Below are 21,475 nucleotides of genomic sequence, written 5' to 3'. Positions count from 1 at the left end.
CCTGCTAGACTGAGATTTTGAAAACTACAAAGTCGTTTCCTCTTTCATCAGAAGAAACCGAAAACCGTTATGTCCAAGCATGAACGTCTACATACAATAAGCACAACACATTATTTATACACTTATATGTACATACATCAGCAAGAACTTCAGAAAAGCAAACATACCTATTATACCACGGATGTTAAAATCATGGCCCCCTGGGCCTTATGTCTGACACCCATGTAATATTTGATTCCCTTCTGCCCTGCTGCTGGACACGGGGGTTGGGGTCTCTGTGGACCAGGCTTATCCCAGCACATCTTATGGATGCTTGATGGGATTGTTTGGGGAGATGTTTTGGGGTGATGTGGAAGCAAACACATCACCCCACTGCTGTCGGGTAGTGTCCTTTCAATGGAGTAGGGGTCCCTGTTGTTCACGTCACCCATCTGTGATCTTAATGGTAGAATATGCGCAAACATTAAGCTAAGGTAGAAAGTTGGCTAAGACTGGGTGAAAATGTCTGTAATTTGGGCGGTTCCTCATATCCCTGTTTCATAAGAATACTTTAAATAAATCTGTTTTTGTTTATTTAAACAAAGGCAGAGGCAAAGGTGTTAAATATAAAAGTCTAATTATTCTAACACCAAAATTCCCCAAAATTTGAGATAAAAAAAGATTTCAGTAATTCGTTATCGCAGATATCGACGATCTTTGGCTCTCACCTACATAGTGTAATTCGAGACTTTTGCACGAGACTTTACGTAAGGGGGGAAGGCTGCACGTGCGAGCGAGAAACGTGTTGACCTATATATTATATAACTGGACAGTCACGTGGCGCTTGGCTCGTTAACCCATTTAAAGCCCGTCGGCAGGGAAAGTAGTGTCCCCGTGCACTTTAGATACCCGGAAACATCGCAAGTGGACAGGAAACACCTCAAGACGCCAAGACACACGACATTATACGCGTTTAAGCAGGGATGGTGACGGTTATATGACGTTAAAGTGGAAAGCTATCAAAAATGCACAGCTTCGAAAATGACTTTTTATAGCCCAGTATGTAATGAGAGGTTCTGTTGGATGTCGCTGCAAGCAGGCAGGTGTGCTTTTCAGTTGTTTATTTGTATCGTATTCACTCCTGTCACACATGGAAACCTATATGAGTCCTGGCGGTTCGTTTTCGGCCCTGGACGTGTATGTTTTCGGGGCGCAGTGACTTGTACTCCAGGTTTAACGTGGGCTATTTATGCCTGTTGACTCTTGGCTTGCTATCCTGCTTGTGACCCCTCTGTGTCAGAACACGCTGCTCCCAGCTCTTCAGAAGGGAGCATTGTTATAATCATAAAGACAAAAAAAACATCTTTCTCACCATGGTGCCATGTTCCACCAGTAATGTGGTGTGAATTTTACCCTCACGCAGCAGTAAAACAACCTTATCAGCCCACATACAGATGCACTGCTTCGGTAAGGGCTCTTTAACCTCTAATTCAGGATGTGTTTCCAAGGTTTTGCCATCCTACTTGGTTAAATAATCAGCATAAATAATTTAAAATACAAATGTCTTAAACTTTAAACTTCAAATTCTATTTATTAAAAAAAAGAAGAAATATAAAGCAGCTACTTAACGGGTAGACAACTATCAATGCAGGATAATAACTGGGTTGTGACAATATCATCCCTGCATCAGGTGCACTTACGAGAACTTACATAACCTAGTTGTTGTGAGCTCTCTGCAGTAACCTGATTTCTTCATGGACACCAGGAACCTGGTTTCTTAATCGGGGTAAGGGATTATAGAAAAACCCGGTTAACACAACTGTGTTTTTGCAGGGAGGAGGAAAAAAAGGTGAATTCTTGGCTTATCTTATTCTAGGCCTGGCTCGTGTTCAGGAGTCAATAGGGAAAGCACTGTGGTGGGATGGCAGGGGAGATCTGCATCACTGGTTGTAAAACATAAAATGTACAATGAAGCAAATACAAATGTTATTTTTAGTCCCCATACAGTTAAGTGAGCAATAATCATTATGTTTTAAGCTGTTCGTGAATAATATACCTGCAAAATAATCTAAATAGACCAGATTTAGAAAGATTGCTTTTAAATGTGCAATCAAAAAGCTGTTCAATACATCCCTAAAGTTAACTTTAAGGTGGCAAGTATCTAAATATCCAAACACATGGCAGCAACTCTGTGCATTTAGGCATGTAGACACGGTCACAACGACCTGCTGAAGTTTAAAGCGAGTATCAGAACGAGGAAAAAGGGGATTATGAACGTGCCATGGTTGTTGGTGCCAGACGTCTGAGTATTTCAGAAACTGCTGATCTGCTGGGAATTTTCCCGCATAGCCATCTGTAAGGTTTACAGAGAATGGGCTGAAAGAGAGAAAATGTCTAGTGAGCAGCATTTCTCATTGTGAAAGTGTCTTCTTGATATCAGAGGTCAGATGAGAATGGCTAGACTGCTTCAAGCTGATAGGAAGGCAACAATAACTCAACCACTCGGTACAACTGAGGTGTGTAGGCAAGCATATTTGAATCTATTGCACATCAAACTGTAAAGCAGATGGGCTTCAGCAGAAGACCACACTGGGTGTCACTCCTCCACCGAGATTAGACAATATTAGATGAGAAAAACATTGCCTGGTAGGATGCGTCTCAATTTTTGTTGCCAGATTCAGAGGGTAGGGTCAGGATTTGGTATCAGTGGTTCAGGGTGTGGGGATATTCTTCTTGGCAAACTTTGGGTACCTCAGAACCAAATGAGCATAATGCAACACATCAGCAGCTCAGAACATCTCAAAGTGGTTTCTTGGCGATAAAAGGGAGCTTATTATACCCTTAGGGTGTCCAGAGTCACCAGATCTAAATCCAATAGAGCACCTTTTGAATATGGTGGAACAGAGTGCCCAGTGAATGTAAACAGCTATGTATACAACATGTAGCTTCAGTAGCTAGCTAGCTAAACCAGAACATCCATTCATAAGATTTTGATCAGCAGTAAAGCCGCAACAAGAGCTCCCTCTAGTAGCGGCAATAATCATAGCAGGAAGACAATGGATTGACACTGCTTGTGCCTCTATATCAGGGGTAGGCAACTCCAGGCCTCAAGGGCTGGTGTCCTGCAGATTTTAGATGTGTCCTGGATCCAACACAACTGATTTAAATGGTTTAAATACCTCCTCACCATGTCTTGAAGTTCTCCAGAGGCCTGGTAATGAACTATTCGTTTGATTCAGGTGTGTTGACCCAGAGTGACATATAAAACCTGCAGGCCTCGAGGCCTCGAGTTGCCTACGCCTGCTCTATATATTATAAGAGTTTGATGGAAATGTCTTTTTGAAGTTCAAGTTTTGAAAGTTCTGATTATCCAATGTGCAGTGACCCGCTCAGTGCTGTAACTTAAAACGATGACCCAGGTCAGCGCTGCAAAAGTTACAGTCCTCGTAATCACAGACAGAAGCACACCTTATGTTCTTCAAGAGTCATTTTGCAGCCTTCTCCACAGGCAGCACACTGGAAGCCCGGCTGTTTTAGCCTTAGGTGTTTAAATAAACACTAACAATCCATTTTTATCAATCTGTGATCACACTTTAGTCTGATTAGAGTTCAAGCATTCATTTATCATCCAGTATGACCCCCCCAAACATCGAAGAAATCTTAAGACATGAAGTGTTTAATTTTATTATTTTAAGCATTTTATCAACATAAAAACTCAATGATGTGAATGAATATATTAATGAACATTTCCTCTTCAACTCCACACAGTTGCCTTCAAGTGTCTACAACAATATGTACACATCATTACACAAAATATCGCACGACACAGTATTGGCCTGTGGAGGGTGGAACCTTAATTTGCCTCATCAAAGGGAAAATTTCAAATTATTTGCCAAATCACTCGGAAGCTTTCTTAGTCAATGTTAAATATATTTCTTGAAACATTGGGCAACAATGACGTGTCTGACACCAAGGCTGAGTCGTCTAGGCTGGTTTGGTCCATCAGAAGTAAATTGTCTGGCTTAATGAACAATAAAAGTGAAACATTTCATAAACTCGACCTCGTGAAAAAGTCACAATAATTCTATTCCCTTTAGATAAAGTGACACAGTAATGGATTTCAAGTCATCATGTATATATAAGAATTGTATGGATACCAATAGAAGATTTACCCTCAGTTTTCATGAAGAAGAAAAAAAAAATCTATCACAAAACAGAGTTAAGACACTGAACACCAGAAAGTATCTACTTAACAAAAACTGCATTTTTAATCACTCGTGCAGTTGCACACACACTCACAGACTAGCTTACCATGAACAACCTCTACTGTTTGGCTGTGAAACGGGAAGCTCTGAATACAGCTCTCGGGCGCTGATACCCAGGTTGTATCAGAGCATTCCAGTGATTAGACAGAACCTTGAATGTGCAGCAGTAGCCATCAGCAAACACAATCCGCTTCTAATGTAGGGGTCCTGCTCCTGACCTGTTGTACCCAGGTCTTAGCCCCATTCATGTCAATTAAAAACAGTCCGTAGGGTTGACTGTGTGATATGATGCAGATTGTTTTGGCTTGTGTTTCAAGGGCATCACCAGTTTTCATAGGGTGTATTAGCCTCCCTTTATGGACAGGAATATAGTGTAGTCTGGTGTTTTTCTAGAGGGAGAAGTCTGAAAACTTTACTCTGATGATGTCACAGTGATGTCACCAGACTATGAACTTTAAAAACAGGCGGTACAGAGTTTGGAAGACACAAGCTTTGGGAGATAGAAAAACGCCACATCATATGTTGCATTATAGAATATGTCAGGTTTACAGTATATCCTGGCATCAAGTTTAATACCCCTTTACATTTGAGGTCAAACAACATTTAAAAAAAAAAAAACAACATCCTTTTTTCAGTATACTGAATATTCTCAATGAATCCAATTCATCAGCATTTTAATGAAAAACAAGGAAATAATAAATAACAGAAAAAATATACACGCATCTGCCCTCAAAATCCTTCATTAGTCATCATATGTGTCATCACATTTTCAGCAGGACTAGCTTGAAGGGGAAGGGGAAAAAATATAAATGAAATCAATCAGTTGTAGACGCACTGTCTCCGTCATCCCTCAGAAATAAGGAACGCTTTCAGTTTCATAAAGGATTCATTCCTGTGATGGCTACGGCTGAACTGTGGTAAAGTCCTCAGTAGATTTCCCTTCCCTGCGGGTGAACCTATAGACATCCTAATTGAGAAACATCAATCTCCCGCACATTCATTTTCTCACATGTGTACAAATAGAAATGGCAATTTATTCCATGACCAAGTTTAGCTCTCCTGGAACCCTTTTTTTCCCTTCTTTGCAGGTAGTTTTAAGTTAAGTGCAGCAAGCGACGGCTACATGTGAATTTGTGACGGTCAGAGTTCTTTGGTAAGCATTTTTTTAGCACTGTGCCTTGTCCCAACTCTGAGCACACATGAAGCTTAAATGTCTTGTTGAGAAAGTGAGAAAACTGCCTCAGATCTGCTGTTCATGGTAAAAGGTTTCCTTTTCTGGACATTTAAAAAAAAAAAATGCAGGAACTTGAATACACAAAGATCCACTGTGTTAATCTACAACTTTCATCCTTACTTGTCAAACAAAGACAAACTGTTCATTGTGTTTTCCTTGACACATATTTTATGAGTCTCCCGTTTATTATCTAACCTATAAGCCACCTGCTTTTCTATAGTCCTGTTGTTTCTTACTGCTTTATCACCACATATATGCCTTATCACTCTGCAGACACATCAAATCGAAACATCAGTGTTTTCGCTTACTCCTGTCCACTTTGAGTCAAAACAGTTGGTTATAATGAATGCCGTCTTATTGGTCTCACCTATATATCTGGTTAAATATTTATCAGCTCTATGAAAAGGCACTTTGCATGTTTTATCGACCTAAGAAGAAAAGAAGCGATTGGCCCGTGCACTGATCAGAATTTCAAATAAATCAGAGGAAATAACAAGTACTTTAGCACTGATCTGACCAAAACTCAGATCAGAAGGGGCACGCTCAGCAGTTTGTTTGGCAATGCAAATAGGGCAACACGCTGCAGAAACTGATGTCCAGCACAGGGTAAACTGCATTTCATTGTTTCCTGGCAACAAGCTGTTCTTATGCGAGAAAAGCAACTGTGCTGAGACGACGCTGCAGGCTGGGTTCCCCCCGCTGAGCTGCCACAAACTCACACTGTTTCACTAGCACGAGGGTTAAAGGATGGTTCCAGCATGATTTGAGTTTTTTGCTCATTTCTTCTAGATTTTCTATCCTTTTGATGCTACTGATTTTGAACCAGGCTAACAGCTAAAGGCTAACAGCTAGATTGTGAATGCAAAGTCACTTTTTATATAGAGTGAGAATTTTTTTGTTACACTTTAAGTGTAAAGAATGCTCTACAGTGGTGTTACATGCTAACATCAGAGTGGCAATGCTAAAATGTTTAACGTGTTCACCACAGTGGTTTAGTGTATTAGCATGCTAACATTTGCTAATTAGCATAATAAGACAGCAAAGCTGAGACTGTGAGAATGCTGCAGCTATCGCTAACTTAGAGGCCTCTGTCGCATAAACTTTGACCCGATGATGACACTAGACGATGTTACACCTGTCCAATCATTGTTGGACCAACTATACCTTGAGCCAGCAGCACCGTTTAGCTAGTATTATCCAAACTACAACTATCCAAACACATAGCTTGTGCTGTTAACCTAAGCTGTTTTACAGTTTTGATACCAACTGACCTTTAATTGGGATCCATTACAACTTTGTGAGCTAATATTTTAGTTCTACAAAAACTTTTTTTTTTTTGTTTGACCACTAGACAGTTGGCTCCTATATTCTTCAGTTGGGGTTAACTCTTAATTACACTTTGGAAAGTCAGCAAAAAAACACTGGAAATCATGCTGGAACTTGATAACAGAGTATTGGCTACAATAAGTGAGGGGTTCCTGATTTTACCAATCATCCAGAGTTTGACTACAGTGTATAGAGCTCATTTTCAATATCAGTAATGCAGTTTGCATCTGACGAGCCACCAGTGTAAAAACTTATGTTAAAAAGTTTGAGCAGTCATTTGAATTCAAGCCTTGTTCTCGTGTATATATATATATAAAAAAATCTTCTCCAGAAGCAGTATGCCGCTGAACATGCAGATATGCTGATTTAGTGTCCTAGTTAGTGAGCTGGCCTGAGTGCTATGGCTAAAGACGGCACGTGTATACAATATCAACAACCGAGGTAATGCGGTAATGCTCTTTAATTTCCGAGTTCTTGGCTTACTTGCCACGGCTGAGCAGACCTAAATAACTTATGATGAAGGTTAAATTTAGACTGAGAGGCTGACAGCGCAGCCTTCAGCACCAGCGGGGCTCCAGGGCCCGACCCTGTGTCCGTAAACGTCTATTTTTCTCCACCACACCGTCCACCCGTTTGAGTGCGTCAAGCCTTCCCTGCCTTCATGTATGTGGGGATGGTCCCTCGCTGAGTCAGGCCCTCAAAGCGTTTGTAGGTGTAGTTGAGGAACACCCAGTCCTTTGATTTGAAGTCTGGCTCCGTTGCGTTAGCTGTTTCAAAAAGACAAACAATAAAATCAATTTACCACTTGGGGGCACCACAGACTATGCAATGATAACCCCCCTCATATATTTTAACACATTACAATATAAAATATGACTTATTTAGACTGAGCCCCTCAGTCTGTATCTGAAACAAGCCATTTTAGCTCTTCTTCCTTTTAATCCAGCTGTGTTCTGACTGGTTGCCCTTTGCAAACATAAGGTCTGACCAGCAGGTGGGTGAAGCTGCTGACCATTTTAGAGATATTCACTCTGAATCACATACCTTCAAGCCTAAGCTTTTGGCTCATAAAAACTGTATAAAATATAAATAAAAACAGAATGCAATTATTTGCAAATATCAAAAAACCCACATTTTACTCACATTAGAACATATGAAACATGTAAAATGTTTAAACTGAGATGTTTTAGTGTTTCATGAAAAATATTAACGCATTTTAAATTTGATGGCAGCAACATTACTCAAAATATTTGGGACGGGGCAACTAACGTAAATGGCACTGAAAGGAAACAGTTGGAGGAACACTTTGCAAGTAATCAGAGTAAATTGGCAACAGTTCAGTAAAACGGTGAAGACTTTGAATATCTAATTTACAGTACATGATATTACCACAAGATTCAGAGAATCTGGAGAAATGTCTGTGTGCACGGGGCTAACAATCAACAGTGGATGCACATGGCCCTCAGGGAGCTCTGCATTAAAAACAGGCATGACTGTGTCATGGAAATCACTGCATGGGCTCAGGAACACTTCCAGAAATCATCGTCTCTGAACACAGTTCACTATGCCATCCACAAATACAGGTTAAAGCTCTATCTCTCAAAGAAGAAGCTATAGGTGAGCAAGATCCTGGAACTTCTCCCTGAGCCAACGCACATTTAGAGTGCAAAGCTGTTCTGTGGTCAGCCCATTGAAATTTGAAATTGTTTAGAATGAACACCCAGTCCTTTGATCCATGTCCTTTTCCAAACACATGAATGCACTGAGAGGAATGGTTCTGTATTTCCAAACCAGCTCCTTCTACACTCTGAGATTTTCATCACCATCAGTGACAACTAACCATGACTAACCGTGCCCACTCTTCCAACTTCTCAGTAGTATGTCGATTGTAAAACACACGACAATAAAACTCTGGACCGTCTGTGTATCAACACAAACTCTGCCCGGTCCTCACTATGTAGATCAGCCCACAAGCTGGTCCTGTTAACACCTCAGTGTGTCCCTGCAGTTCAAAGACTCCTTGTTGTCACCAATTCTGTGGGGCGGTGGAGTCAACAAGCTGCCAAGGTGAGGCCGTGCATGGCTGCTTTGACACTACAGACTGACATGTGCACTGAGATCCACATGGGGATGACATCAATGGCATCAACTATTTAAACTTCTAATTCCAGCATCCCAACCAGGACTGTGTGTCATTTTCCTAACAAGCAGGATTGACAAACTTAGCCAAGCCAGCACCATCATTGGCCAAAATATGGAGGCATTTAAGTCAGTGAGGGGACTGAACAAACTGCTCTAGTCATGGACAATCCATCACATAAGGGTGGCTGTAGCTCAGGAGGTAGAGCAGGTCACCTACTGATCGGAAGGTTGGAGGTTCGATCCTTGGCTCCTCCAGTCTGCATGTCAAGTATCCTTGGGCAAGATACTAACCCCAAGTTGCTCTCCGATGCATCCATCGGAGTATGAATGTGTGTGAATGTAGTTAGATAGCACTAAGTATAGATAAAGTGCTTGTGAGAATGGGTGTGATTGGGTGAATGTGGCATGTTGTATAGAGCGCTTTGAGTACTCCGAGAGAGTAGAAAAGCGCTATATAAGAATCAGTCCATTTACCGTGTTATAGGATCAATAAAGTAAATGTAAAAAATTACTGCATTGTGTCTTTATTTTTGCTTCAGACATTATCGCAACATTTTTGTAGCGTGGGTGCTTTATGACAGGAAATACAGAAAGGTGGAAGACAGATATAACACAGTTGTCTCTTAGAACTTACAGAAATTATGAAATGTTTAATTGGACTACAACTTCTGCTTTGTTGAGAACTGCAATGACTCATCTGTGGTTTGTCATGCTATGTCTGAATCTGACGAAAGGCTAGTTAGTGTTCCTAATCAGGATTTTCCTCTAGCGGCGACAGAAAAGCTTTCGGAAAACAAACCTGGCTGAAGGATGTCCGATTCAGGGAAGTCATCAAAGTTAGAGGTGTCGTCAATACTTTTGATTTCTATGGAGATGGCGGCTGGCCGCTCCCTGTAGAGAATCATCAATAGAAATAAGATGCGTTGCGTTTTTCACTTTCCCGAGGGGACTGCATTCATAAGCAGCAGATATGCTCTTTTGTACCTGATGTGCTCCCAATCCACCGACTCAAAAAACTGGTGGCTCTTGATCTCGTCCACGCTCACAGCTCCGATCCGGTTCTCTGCATCTGTGCAAAACCTAAAACACAGCAGAGGTTTTCTTGGCATAACTTCACCTGCTTCCAAGCTTCACAAGGAAGAGATCTGAAGAGGTTACATCCCCAGTAGTACTTGCAGAATAAGGAACAATGTTACTGCTTAACCCACACATGTTGGCTTGTAGCTTCCATCAGAGTCATCATCACGAGAACCAAAGTTGTTCTTTGTGCTGCAAGTTTGTGTAAAATTTTAAATTTTTTCTGAATATCTAAAACACACAGGCAGGAAAATGACCCCAAAAAAAGTGTTGAAGCTTCAATGACAGAAATCACGCATTTGTTAGCTTCTAATTATCATCACAGTTAGCCAGATCGACTACAGTGAAATGAAGGGAAAGAAAAGCAGCTCAAGCTGTAGTTTCTCCTCTGAGAATAAAGGCTCAGTCTAGCCAAACATACAGTTTATACCTTAATATCAAGTCTTTGGCTCTCTCTGAGATGGGAACTTCAGGTGGGAAGACAAGTGTTTCCTTCCAGTTCATAACCTTCCTGTACGTCTCCTGTGGTGTCTCTGAGCAGAAGGGCGGATAACCTGATAAAGAACCAACAAGTATGTTATAACATCTGTGGCAGAGCAGTTGATATTACTGACTCTTCTGACAGGATAATCCGGCCGAGTTAATGATTGTCTGGCAAGAACCTGTGGGTACTTCAGTTTTTCTTTTATTTACATCCATTTAAAAGTTGCAAAGCATGAAAGAGTCTTTGAAATATTAACCCAACAGTGGCTATTTTTCACAGCAGGAACTTTTTCAAGGAACCAGAAACTTACGAGAATCACTACATTTCCATCACAGGGACCTGGATCTAAATAAAGTTTCAGGGAAATTATTTTTTTCCCACAAAAAGTTCCTGCTCAGGTTCCAGTACTTTCTGTAAGTTCAGGAAATCCTGCTCACAAAGTTCCATATACTGCATTTTTGCCATTGACAGCAGATGTTTGATAATAACATTGTAGGCTATCAATTTACATAAACGCCCATAAAAATTGTATTTGTGTAAATGCAATTCTTCAAATCGTCCTATATTGGTGCCCTCTGCGTGTGTCATGCTTACCGATGAGCATCTCATACATGATCACACCCAGAGACCACCAGTCGCACAGTTTGTTGTACCCCGTCTGCATGAACACTTCAGGAGCGATGTAGTCTGGCGTTCCCACAGTGGAATAAGCCTGAAAGTCACACCAGATGAGAGGTGAAGGTTTTTACTTTGAAACGTAGAAACAATAACATCAAGTTTACTGTTACAGGGAGATGCTTTCTTTATTATTCTGCTGTCTGTAGTACACCTACTCTTTTCTTTGAAAGCTTCTCATTTACAGTCATGTGAAAAAAAACGTTTTCACATCCCTGTGATTCAACAGCCAACTTTAGCTCCAAAAAGTTGAAGTACTCATTTTCAGTATGACTTCATCAGTCGCTAACATTGTTGTAGGGGAATTTTGTCTGACTCTTTATAACATTGCTTCTGTTCATTTATGTGCAGCTCTATTTAGATCCCATCACAGCATTTTAATCAGGCTGAGGTCTGGACTTTGACTGAGCCACTGCAACACCTTGATTCTTTTCCTTTGGGATCATCATCCTGTTGTATGACCCAGTTAGCTCAAACTTTGACTCCACTCTGGTATACGAAGGAGTTCAAGTCCCACTCATTGACTGCAAGGTGTGCAGGTACTGTGGCTGCACATCACACCTCCTTTAACATTCATGACAGTTGGCGTGTGATGTTTGTGCTGATATGCTGTGCCTGGTTTTCACCATCCTACAAGCAAACAAGCTGCCAAAACTTCTGCTTTTATAGAATTTTTAATAATAATACGATTTTTGACACAATCAGTCAATTTTCTGACTTCAATTCAGGAGTGCCATTCCTCTCTCTTATAATTTGTCTAGTAAAATGCCAAAATTATACCAGCTGTCTCCGGTTCTTCTTCCAGGTCTCTGCTTTCCTCTTGGAGTTCATATTTTGAAAGGCTGAGAAATAAAGAAAAACAACCATTAAAATAATTACATGAAAAGTTTTGTTTCTAATAGTTTTGCCAGAATTATTATGTTATTTTGTTGAGGATGTCATGTTCGTGACTCACAGAAATCACTGGGCGGGTTGTGCGTCAGGTTCCTGTAAAATTCTGTGCGATGAGCTTTCTTCAGCCCAGTACACAGGCCAAAATCTGACAGTTTCACATGTCCCTGTGAGCAAATGAACATTTAATTAAGGAATCTGCATCTTACAGATTATGATATCAGAAATCTGGAAACGTCTCTGTGAATCTGCTTGTGCTTTTGTGTTTCTGTTCTCACTCTGGAGTCCAGCAGCAGGTTGTCCGGTTTGATGTCTCTGTGGATGAATCCCAGCTGGTGGATGGAGTCAATGGCCAGTACTGTCTCTGCGATGTAGAACTGAGTGGCCTCTTCAGACAGAGTGTCCTTCTTCATCAGAAGTGTCATCATGTCACCTGGCAAAAAGGTCCTTTTAGATCTGAGATCCTAACATCAGGTGACCTGAGATGGTCTGTGGATTTTCCCAGTACTAACCTCCAGGCAGGAACTCCATAATGAGGTAGAGGTTTCTCTTGTCCTGGAAGCTGTAGAACATCTTGACCACCCAGGCACCATCCGCCTCGACCAGAATATCCCTCTCTGCCCGGATGTGAGCGACCTACGGGGGGAGCGCAGATACAGGATCCTAAATGCAGCAGAACAAGTATGCCTTATAATCCTGGAGAACTGTGACGCAGGCAAACGCATTACCTGTTCTTTCTCCAGCATGTCTGCTTTCCTCAAAATCTTCATGGCATAAATGTGGCCCGTGTCTTTCTTCTGTACCAAACGCACCTGAGGGACACAGCATCAGTCAAAATCACAAAGAGATACCTTTTTGGTTACAGTCCCACAATCCTGGAGGCTCGAGTTTTGTTTTTTGTTTCAATGTACCTCTCCAAAAGCACCTCGTCCAATGACCTTCAGGGACTCAAAGTCATCCAAACCGAGTCGTGTCCTCTTCAGTCGTAAAAACTCTGTCTCCTTTCGGGCATGCTGAGAGCGCCGCATTACTTTCTGTAAAGAAAACACAGATTTGTGAATAAGTCTAAGAACGAAAAGAGAAAAGTAGGAATTATGTAACTAAAGTACAAAGCGTACTGTACCTCCTCATCTGGTAAACCTTCCTCTTCCATGGCCTTCTCCAGTTTTTTCTGCCTATGAATAAAAACAATAGATTCCTTTAAAAAAAAATGCAAATAACACACAAGCTTCCTCATGATACACAAATTAGAGTGGAGAGGGAAAATGAAAAAAGGGGGGGGAAAAAAAACAAAAAACAAAAACAGGAAGAGACTCGATGACCTCGGACGTGTCAAATCTTGAAAATGAATCCCCCTCACAGTTTATGCAGGGGTGTAAACAGGGAACCAGCCTTCTTTTACAGGAGCCACTGAACTGTGACGCCTGGACAAAAGATCGGCTCTCAGGTAACGTGAGAACAGAAGTGGTCAGATTCCCTGTGTTGTGTTCACACCTAGGATGAAACGTGTCTGCATTGTTAGCTTTTCCAGTGGTTAGTCGGAGGGACACTTGATGCGTGCATAACCTAAGCATTTAAATGGTATTATGCTCAGTTAGTAAAGGAATAAAAAGTTCTATGCAGTACCTCATCTCACGCTCTTCGTGCTGGGTGAGCAGAGTGCTGTAGAAATTTTCCAGTGTCAGCTTGGCCACTGTCACCCTCTCTCGGGTGTGGTTGCTCATGGGAAGGGCAGCTGCAGTCCCTCCCGTCATGGCCATACTATCCTGCAAGACAACGGAAACAATAAAAGAACAAAGATCAGATTGTGCACATCGGTCTGCTGATGTGCAGGAAGTATCTGTACTATCCACTCCACACTAACGTTTCCAAAGATATAGACAGACATGTGCAAACTCCATAATCAGAGCGCCGCGAAAGTTTTCTCCCCACTGCCAGGTAGGAGCTCGACTGACAGCAGGTAACCTCAGGGAAGGTTTAAAATATCACCAGGATACAGACCACACCCAGAAATTCTTTGTCTGTGTTTTCTTTTCCTTTCAATTTTAACATAAATCAATAAACTATAACAGATAACAGAAACAAAGGAGTCCAAAGGAATTTCCTTTGAAACTGTCACTCTGACTGCTTTCTAAACTAATTTTATGCTTCCACACAGTCAAATACAACAATATAATATGCTCCGTTTATTTTCTTACGCCTGTTGATTCGGTCCTCTGCTAAAATTTGACCTTGCAAGTCTTCATTCCATGCATTCAGCTTGTGAAGTAACTCTCATAGAAAAGAATATAAGCAGATTATAAAAGCTACACTCTGCCCATCCTGTTTGCAAACTGTGCTGTATTCTATATATACGGCCATGACAGTGTTTCCACCACAAATACTGCAGCGCTCAGGTAACGACGAGGGCGTGGACACACCTGTATCTGAGGTACGATTACACATACTCTATGAACTGGAGAGGGATTGCACACCACCACGACTGTCACAGCAGACTTACCATAAAAGTACTACACTACATAAATACATGTAGAAGGATGACAGTAACATTATTCCTGGTGTGCCAAGTGTCTGCTTTAGAGCAAACAAAAAAGGTCTAATGTCAAAATAGAGCCAGACCGTTCCATCAGTCAGCCAGTATTTATAGTTTATTCTTTCTATCCACATAAGTGTTATCACATATGCGCCAAAATAAACAGCCCTGTCTGTGAACAGCAGCTCCGACTCACTGGTTCACTACAGCCTCATCCCTGTCTGCAGCACCGCAGCTGACTGGATGATGTTTCTGAGTCAGGTGTTGTCGCCATGATTGGTAACTAAGCAGATTGTTCAATACTGTATTTTATTGTGTAACCAGTGGCCAGCATAATTTTTCCAATGGTAATTTTAATTCCAGAAAACAGGGTGTATCAAAGAGGCGTTTTCAAAAGGCTGTGCTTTTTTAAAGTAATGGACATGGAAGCTTGCGGCAAATACATTTCTTGAATTTAAAGTTTTACACACAAACATGTTCACAAGTGCTCAATGTGCTCCCAACAGTAAACTGGACCCATACTTTTGCAAGCATGTATTGAGTCACTGCAGCCACTGCTGTTGCTCCCTACCAGCAACTACGTGAAACTCACAAAAGTGTTTACAGTCGTTGCCGGGCTAACAACTGCAGAAGCACATGATTCTGTTTGATACAGCCTGTGCTGTTTGCACATGTTAGTGATGCCTCAGGCTGCTTTTTCATATCTAATACTGTGACAGTGAGTATCTACCAAGCTTTCCCAACTCATATATCATCTGCTAATATGCTGCCTGTGACAGAGTTACCTTTATGGCATGTTGCTCAAACTTTAAAATTTAAGAATGTAGGAAGGATTTCTCAACATCAAATCTAGTATTGTTTAGCCACTACTTCAAAGAGGATATATTATTTAAACCTCCGAAACTCTGACTCCATATCATCCACTGGTCCGGATTGGAGTCAGAGTCTTAGAGGTTTAAATAACACATAAATAACATATATTCATATAAAATGTGAAGGTGGACATAAGTTTTGTACGTTTAACTGTATTTTTTAGTTTTACAGCTTTTCCTGCTGATAAAGACCTCTCCCATGGCCATTCATACTACACCAGAGTAATTAAGTAATAGACAAAAAAAAAGTTTTTCATTATAGAAACACTATTTAAACTTGACTTCTTTTTCTTAAATTATAATGTCTCAGGGATTAAATGTGTAGTTTACACTGGCAGACAGTAGAGTGTGGTCCAGCCCATTTAAAATCAAAGAAGGCTGTACGTGGCCCACGAACTAAAAAGAGTTTGACATCCTTGAATTAAGTCATTTCAGCCGTTCTTGCCATGTGTCATGTGCCATAGATACCAGTGTAATATTACTGGTAATTAGCTCATATTGTCCACTTTATCAGCCAAAGCAGTTTATTAGTGTAACTGCAGCAACAGCACACTTTATAGAAAAAGCAGGTGTTACCAACACTGGCTTCACTGTTTCAAACCCGTGCGTGTTGTAAAAGTGACAATGTGCGTTCATACCAAGGGTTCAGCTCTGGAACAGATCCTGAGCAGTGTAGCCTTAAGTCCAGATGAAAGAGCTTGAAAACATTCAACTACTTGGGAAGAATTTTCTCTACAAAGCCCTCATGTGGGTAGAATGAAAAGCTCAGGCAGCAAAAGAAACATACATGCACGTGAGGCTGAGGCCACTAGTAGTTTAAACATAATCAGAGACAAATGATCATGCTAAAGAGCACAAGAAAGGAAAAAAGAAGAAAGAAGTTTGATTTTCCCCCAGCAAAATTCATAGAATATAAAAAAAACAAACACAAAAACAACAGACTGAACATATTATGTAACAAAGGAAGGAAGGAAGAAGAAGAAGAAGGGGGGTCGTGTATATCATCAAAACATTTCAGCAGTTCGCTATCAGAAAAGGTATGAATGGGCTTGATTAGCTCACAAGGAGATAAAACAGCCCTGCAGGCAAAAGATAGGACCCGTGTTTCGTCTAGTCACTGGTCTTTTTCCCGTTATGGCCCCGCGATCCCACAACAACAAGACATTTCCTGACTTCTGAGAAAAATCCTGAATCACTGCTGTAAACTGGGAGGAAAACTGGACCGGTAGCAAACAATGGCTTCTGCGTTAGCGAGGTCTGTGCTGATGTACCTGCACCACAGCACACGCTGGGAGCTCAGCCTACCAATAAAACAGCAACCCTGAACAAGCACACGTACACTTGTGCATTCACGTGGGCAAGATGTGGTGCAACTTTTTTAAGGTTTCCATCAGCTATGACTGGACCTCTGTGTACTCTACCTGCAAGCACACTTTTCTTCATAAAGAAGTGGATACCACACCACCTCAGCAACTACTAGAAACTACTACATTAGAGGTCACTCACTCTGGGACACAAGTTTGTGTGACTGCAGCTAATATTTCAGTTACTGACTAGATTTATGATTTTGACTGATGATTAGGCGCCGGCTAATGGCTGGGCCTTACTTAATAAGACTGGACTTAAAAGAAAGTGCATGAATTATAGACATATACCTCCCTATCCCCACCATTAGACGACTTTATTGACACGATAAGAGCACTCTGGAGAAAAAGGATACCGTATTAGCTAAGTGTAGGTTATCACGGAGCTATCGTTTAAATGCATAAACAGGGACGGGGTCACATCCTCTGCATGTAGTCAAAATGTCCATCCAAATATTGTGAAATCAAAAAAAAATTGCCACACTACAACTATGCACCACTGCCTTAAATAATCAACAGATTTATAACCATAAGTAATAAGTAAACAAATTACCAGTAATATTATGAGCTGGTGTAGTATTTCATGTCTGCAGGTGGTTTGTTCAAGTGGTGTTGCATTAACCCAGCAGAAGCTGTTGCTCATTTGCTGTGGGCTTGTATGTATACCACTTTCTACTATGCAGTCTCTCCATTTCATTATTTTGAAATACATTTTGAAATATAGAAGAGTTTGCCCCCACCCCTCCTCCAAAGTTATGTGGCCTTGAGTTGTGTATTTTATATAAATTATATGTTTGCATATTTTTTTAAAGGAGACAACATGGGTCATGACTACTGCCGTGCAGACATCTATCCTGAAGTCTCCCATAAAGTGTTCACAGGATAAGTATTTAGGGCTCAATGAAATAGAGAGCCATATACAGAGCTTCAATATGCACAGCTAATGGTCACTCTTAACCAGCTATCTTGGGTCATTCCCATCTCATTCCCATTCTGCAATCAGACAGACATCAGTGAGGGCAGTCCTTGTTCAGCCTGAGAGAACCGATTTGAGCTGGAGCATCACTCTAACCAGAACCTGAAGCAGACAGAGAGCTGATTCGTTTGCCAGCAGACCAAGTTCACTGCTGAGAGAAGAGAGCAGACCGAGGACCGCTGCTTGCTGCGGTTCAAATAGTGAAGGTGCAGCTCGCCTATGACGCGCTCAGTTGAAAGGCAGCTGCATTTCTTTAGTGCTCATTGTCACAAAGTAACATAGTATTATTTTATGTATTTTAGACAGTTGCTTTTGCACACATAAAGACATAAACACCAGTGTGTACGAGGAGCAGGAGTTTCACTGTATGTTCGACTAAAGTCATTAATGGACTGGTTCTTATAGAGCGCTTTTCTACTCATCTGAGCACTCAAAGCACTTTACACAACTTGTGCATTCACCCATTCACACCCATTCGCACAAGCACATCTTTCTAAGTGCTTCATAGCTAACATTCACACACATTCATACTCCGATGGATGCATTGGGTTAGTATCTTGCCCAAGGATATTTGGCATGCAGACTAGGGGAAGCCAGGAATCGAACCACCAACCTTCCGATCAGTGGATGACCTGCTCTACCACCTGAGCTACAACCAACCCCAAGTAAGCACTTGGGGGTGGCACAAATGGGTTATACAAAAGAGCTTGTTTGCTATCTATTCATCTATAATAATAATAATAATAATAACAATAAAAATTATTATTATTATTATTATTATTATTATTATTATTATTATTATTATTATTATTATTATGCTTATTATGCTTAAAATAAAGATTGTGCATTCTTAATTTGTTCTTGGCTGAGAATATCATGGTGTCATGACTATTGTGCTGACAGAAAAAGCACCAATATTAGTTAGAGCCTGCATGCTATTGGAATAGAGCAGAACTAATCCAGGATAACATGGTGTTAGGTTTAAATTATCTTGATGACAGTCAAATGGTATATTCAGTTCTTTCATTTAGTTTGATTGCGCTGTTATTTTTTATCCATCTTAGAGGAATAAATGTTCACAACCTAAACTGGATAACCTGGATTATCCACATAGAAAGGAAATGAGTGGAATGATGTGCTTTTCGTAATATGTGAAAAGAGACTCAGAATTTCCCCTCATGGAGTTTTTTTTCCTGGTTTTCCAAACAAGGTGGAAAAAGAGGCATCATTTAAACTGTTACGTCATAACTGAGCCAGCCAGCCCTTAGCTCTGCCTAAAGGGGATTCAGTTGGCTTGAAGATAACCAGATCCACCCCACAGCTAAACAAACACGGCTGCGCAACTCAGGCACTTATAAGGAAGGCATTACCAACTCGGGCTTGCTATTTAGAAACTTAAGAATGCAGCCTAAAACAGCCCACCAGAACTGAAATACACCAGTGGCTCCAGTAAAGCATTTGGTCCCAATGAAAGCGTCCAACCATAGGAACATTATTTTTAGCCAGTTCTAATGAGGATTTCCAGTCTATCAAGCAGCCATAATTATCAGAAAATAATGAAGATTTCTGTCAAACAAGCTAACACAGACTCATTTCCTTAACTGTTCACAGGCTGTTCTTGGGTCACCAGCAATGGCAACATCTATTCATTTTACACAAATCAAGTAATACATAATATATACATAGCTTCTTACACTTAAAATAAAGTGTTACTGGCAGCCGCCAGATTGTTTGACCACACTTTCAAGTACTAAAAACCTCCAACAGAACAATTCAATTCAATTCAATTCAATTTTATTTATATAGCGCCAAATCACAACAAAAGTCGCCTCAAGGCTAACAACAGGAATGATTTTTAGTTAGTAAGAAATGATTTCCTAATGGAATTCTGAGATCTGTGGATCAGCTTGAGATTATCTGCATGAGAAGAAGCCAGTGTCATACAACCAGGCAAGCTATAACCCTAGATGCACAACTGAACTTTAAAATCCAGCCTGCTGCAGGTGTTTCTGGAGAAATACTTTACTTTGAATAGAAAGAAGAATCAGGACAGATGTAGCTCAGTGTACCCGTTAACCACTGATTTCTCAGTTTTGTGTGAAACATTCTTCAGTTTCACACACTCCACCCTTAAAGCACTCGAGTGAGTGGACAGGAAACCCTTTCCCTCCTGAATGAAAGGACTCAGTCATGAATCAACACACAAATGTGTGCTTACGCACAGAGAAACTGCGAAAGCATATGTTCCCCTGAACAGTTAGTTTATTTTAAGCTAAACAGCCAAGTGTGTGTTAAAAACTCAATAAATGATTCCCGGCAACAGGAACTTGAAGTGTATTCAAGTTGTGTATGCAAGGTGTATTAACAAAAGGGCATTTATCTCAAATACATTCTGAAATCCAATCCACCAGAGAGAGCAGTCAGTTCATATTAGAAGTGAACAAAATGTATGGCAAAAATCGCATTTTTTAAGGCACAGCTGTTAAGCTTTTCACCCTTTATATGTGGCGATTGACCAGTTACCGGTATGTACACATGCACATGTTTGCCTTAGCTAATGTTTCCCGGCTCACCTACACTGACGCCACCCTGTCGGACCTCAGCTACCATAGGTCCGCCACTGCTGCATGCCTCACACTAGGGAGAATATTCACCGCTTCTTTCTTGTAGTTAGCTTGTTTGACGCTATACTGTGCGAGCTACCTATTTGCTACATTCCCTTTGCCTGTCTGTGTGGCAGGTTCAACTATATTAATAAATTCAATTCGGACAGGATAAAAAATGGACAGCGTTTTTTTTTTCAATAAATCTTTTTCACTTACCTCCGTGTCCTGCTCCAGAGTCAATTATTGGCGTGCCGCCAGGCCACGACCCAAATGAAGAAATGAAAAGTCTTATATCGTTTCTGCCTAATTGTTTAGGCAGTTGGAAGCTAGAGGCTCTGGTTATAGGCTACCCCTTAGAGGAACCTTAGAGGCTGCACAGTAAACATCACCGCTATTGACCCCAAATCATAACAAAAGACCTCTGACGGCAAAAATACCCCACGCCGAAATAATTTGAAAATATTTTACTGTCTGTACATGTGGCAACCGACCCCCTAAAAATACACTGTTCCCCTCGGTCTTTTATGGCTACAAAATATGAAATAAGCTCCGCTGCTTCCTGAGACCGTCGGGCTCGTCAGACGTTCCGACAACGCAACGGCGTAGCGCATGAATGACGCTAACGCCGACCAATCAGCGATGACTAAAAGAATCCGTGTTTTCTTCTGCCCAATAAAACGTGGCCTCTACATAAGGGTGATAGATTGGCCAATAGGAGCATCCAAGCCGCCCTGCAAGAGTCGGGGACGGGTCCAGCTAGCAAGCGTTTGCAGCGATGAAAGAATTTCCAGCGGTTGGAGGCTTTGGTACATAATTTTATTGGTTGTGCTTAGCAAAAGTTCTTACTAAAATAGCTTTTATTATTCTGATAATTTGCAAGGATTAAATGGCATTTTATCGTAAAATGTTCTTCACACATAATTATGAAATACCGTATGAATGGGAGGATATGTAAGGCCAATAAAAGGTCACATTGGTGATCAATACACAAGCATCAGGTTTCTAATTGTTGACTAAATGAAAAAGCTGCAGGATTGAGTCATAGTGAAAT

At 40.9% G+C, this 21,475-nt stretch overlaps 1 protein-coding gene across 1 annotated transcript; it reads right to left on the bottom strand.

Annotated features, from left to right (window-relative positions):
* Positions 1-3,659: 3,659 nt before the first annotated feature.
* Positions 3,660-21,005, bottom strand: LOC102799276 (serine/threonine-protein kinase 38-like). The gene is made up of 14 exons (XM_006806471.3): positions 20,641-21,005; positions 13,700-13,839; positions 13,197-13,248; positions 12,985-13,107; positions 12,802-12,885; positions 12,586-12,709; positions 12,352-12,506; positions 12,138-12,240; positions 11,963-12,024; positions 11,102-11,219; positions 10,454-10,577; positions 9,931-10,026; positions 9,746-9,837; positions 3,660-7,571 (listed from the first exon to the last, which is right to left on the bottom strand). The coding sequence occupies exons 2-14, from the start codon at positions 13,831-13,833 to the stop codon at positions 7,447-7,449; spliced, it is 1,392 nt and encodes a 463-aa protein (XP_006806534.1). The 5' UTR covers positions 13,834-13,839; positions 20,641-21,005; the 3' UTR covers positions 3,660-7,446.
* Positions 21,006-21,475: the final 470 nt, after the last annotated feature.

This window comes from Neolamprologus brichardi, chromosome 17 (assembly GCF_056152115.1).
Source record: "Neolamprologus brichardi isolate AB-2024 chromosome 17, ASM5615211v1, whole genome shotgun sequence".
NCBI lineage: Eukaryota > Metazoa > Chordata > Actinopteri > Cichliformes > Cichlidae > Neolamprologus > Neolamprologus brichardi.
This window is presented reverse-complemented; position numbering and strand designations above follow the sequence as displayed.

Bases quoted from the DNA above. Each gene is read 5' to 3' on its own strand.
- LOC102799276 (XM_006806471.3), bottom strand. From the start codon at position 13,833: ATGGCCATGACGGGAGGGACTGCAGCTGCCCTTCCCATGAGCAACCAC. The intron at 13,108-13,196 runs GTACAGTACGCT...TTTTCTTTACAG, and splicing joins AAGGTTTACCAGATGAGGAG to AAAGTAATGCGGCGCTCTCA. The intron at 12,241-12,351 runs GTGAGAACAGAA...ATTTGCTCACAG, and splicing joins ACCTGCTGCTGGACTCCAGA to GGACATGTGAAACTGTCAGA.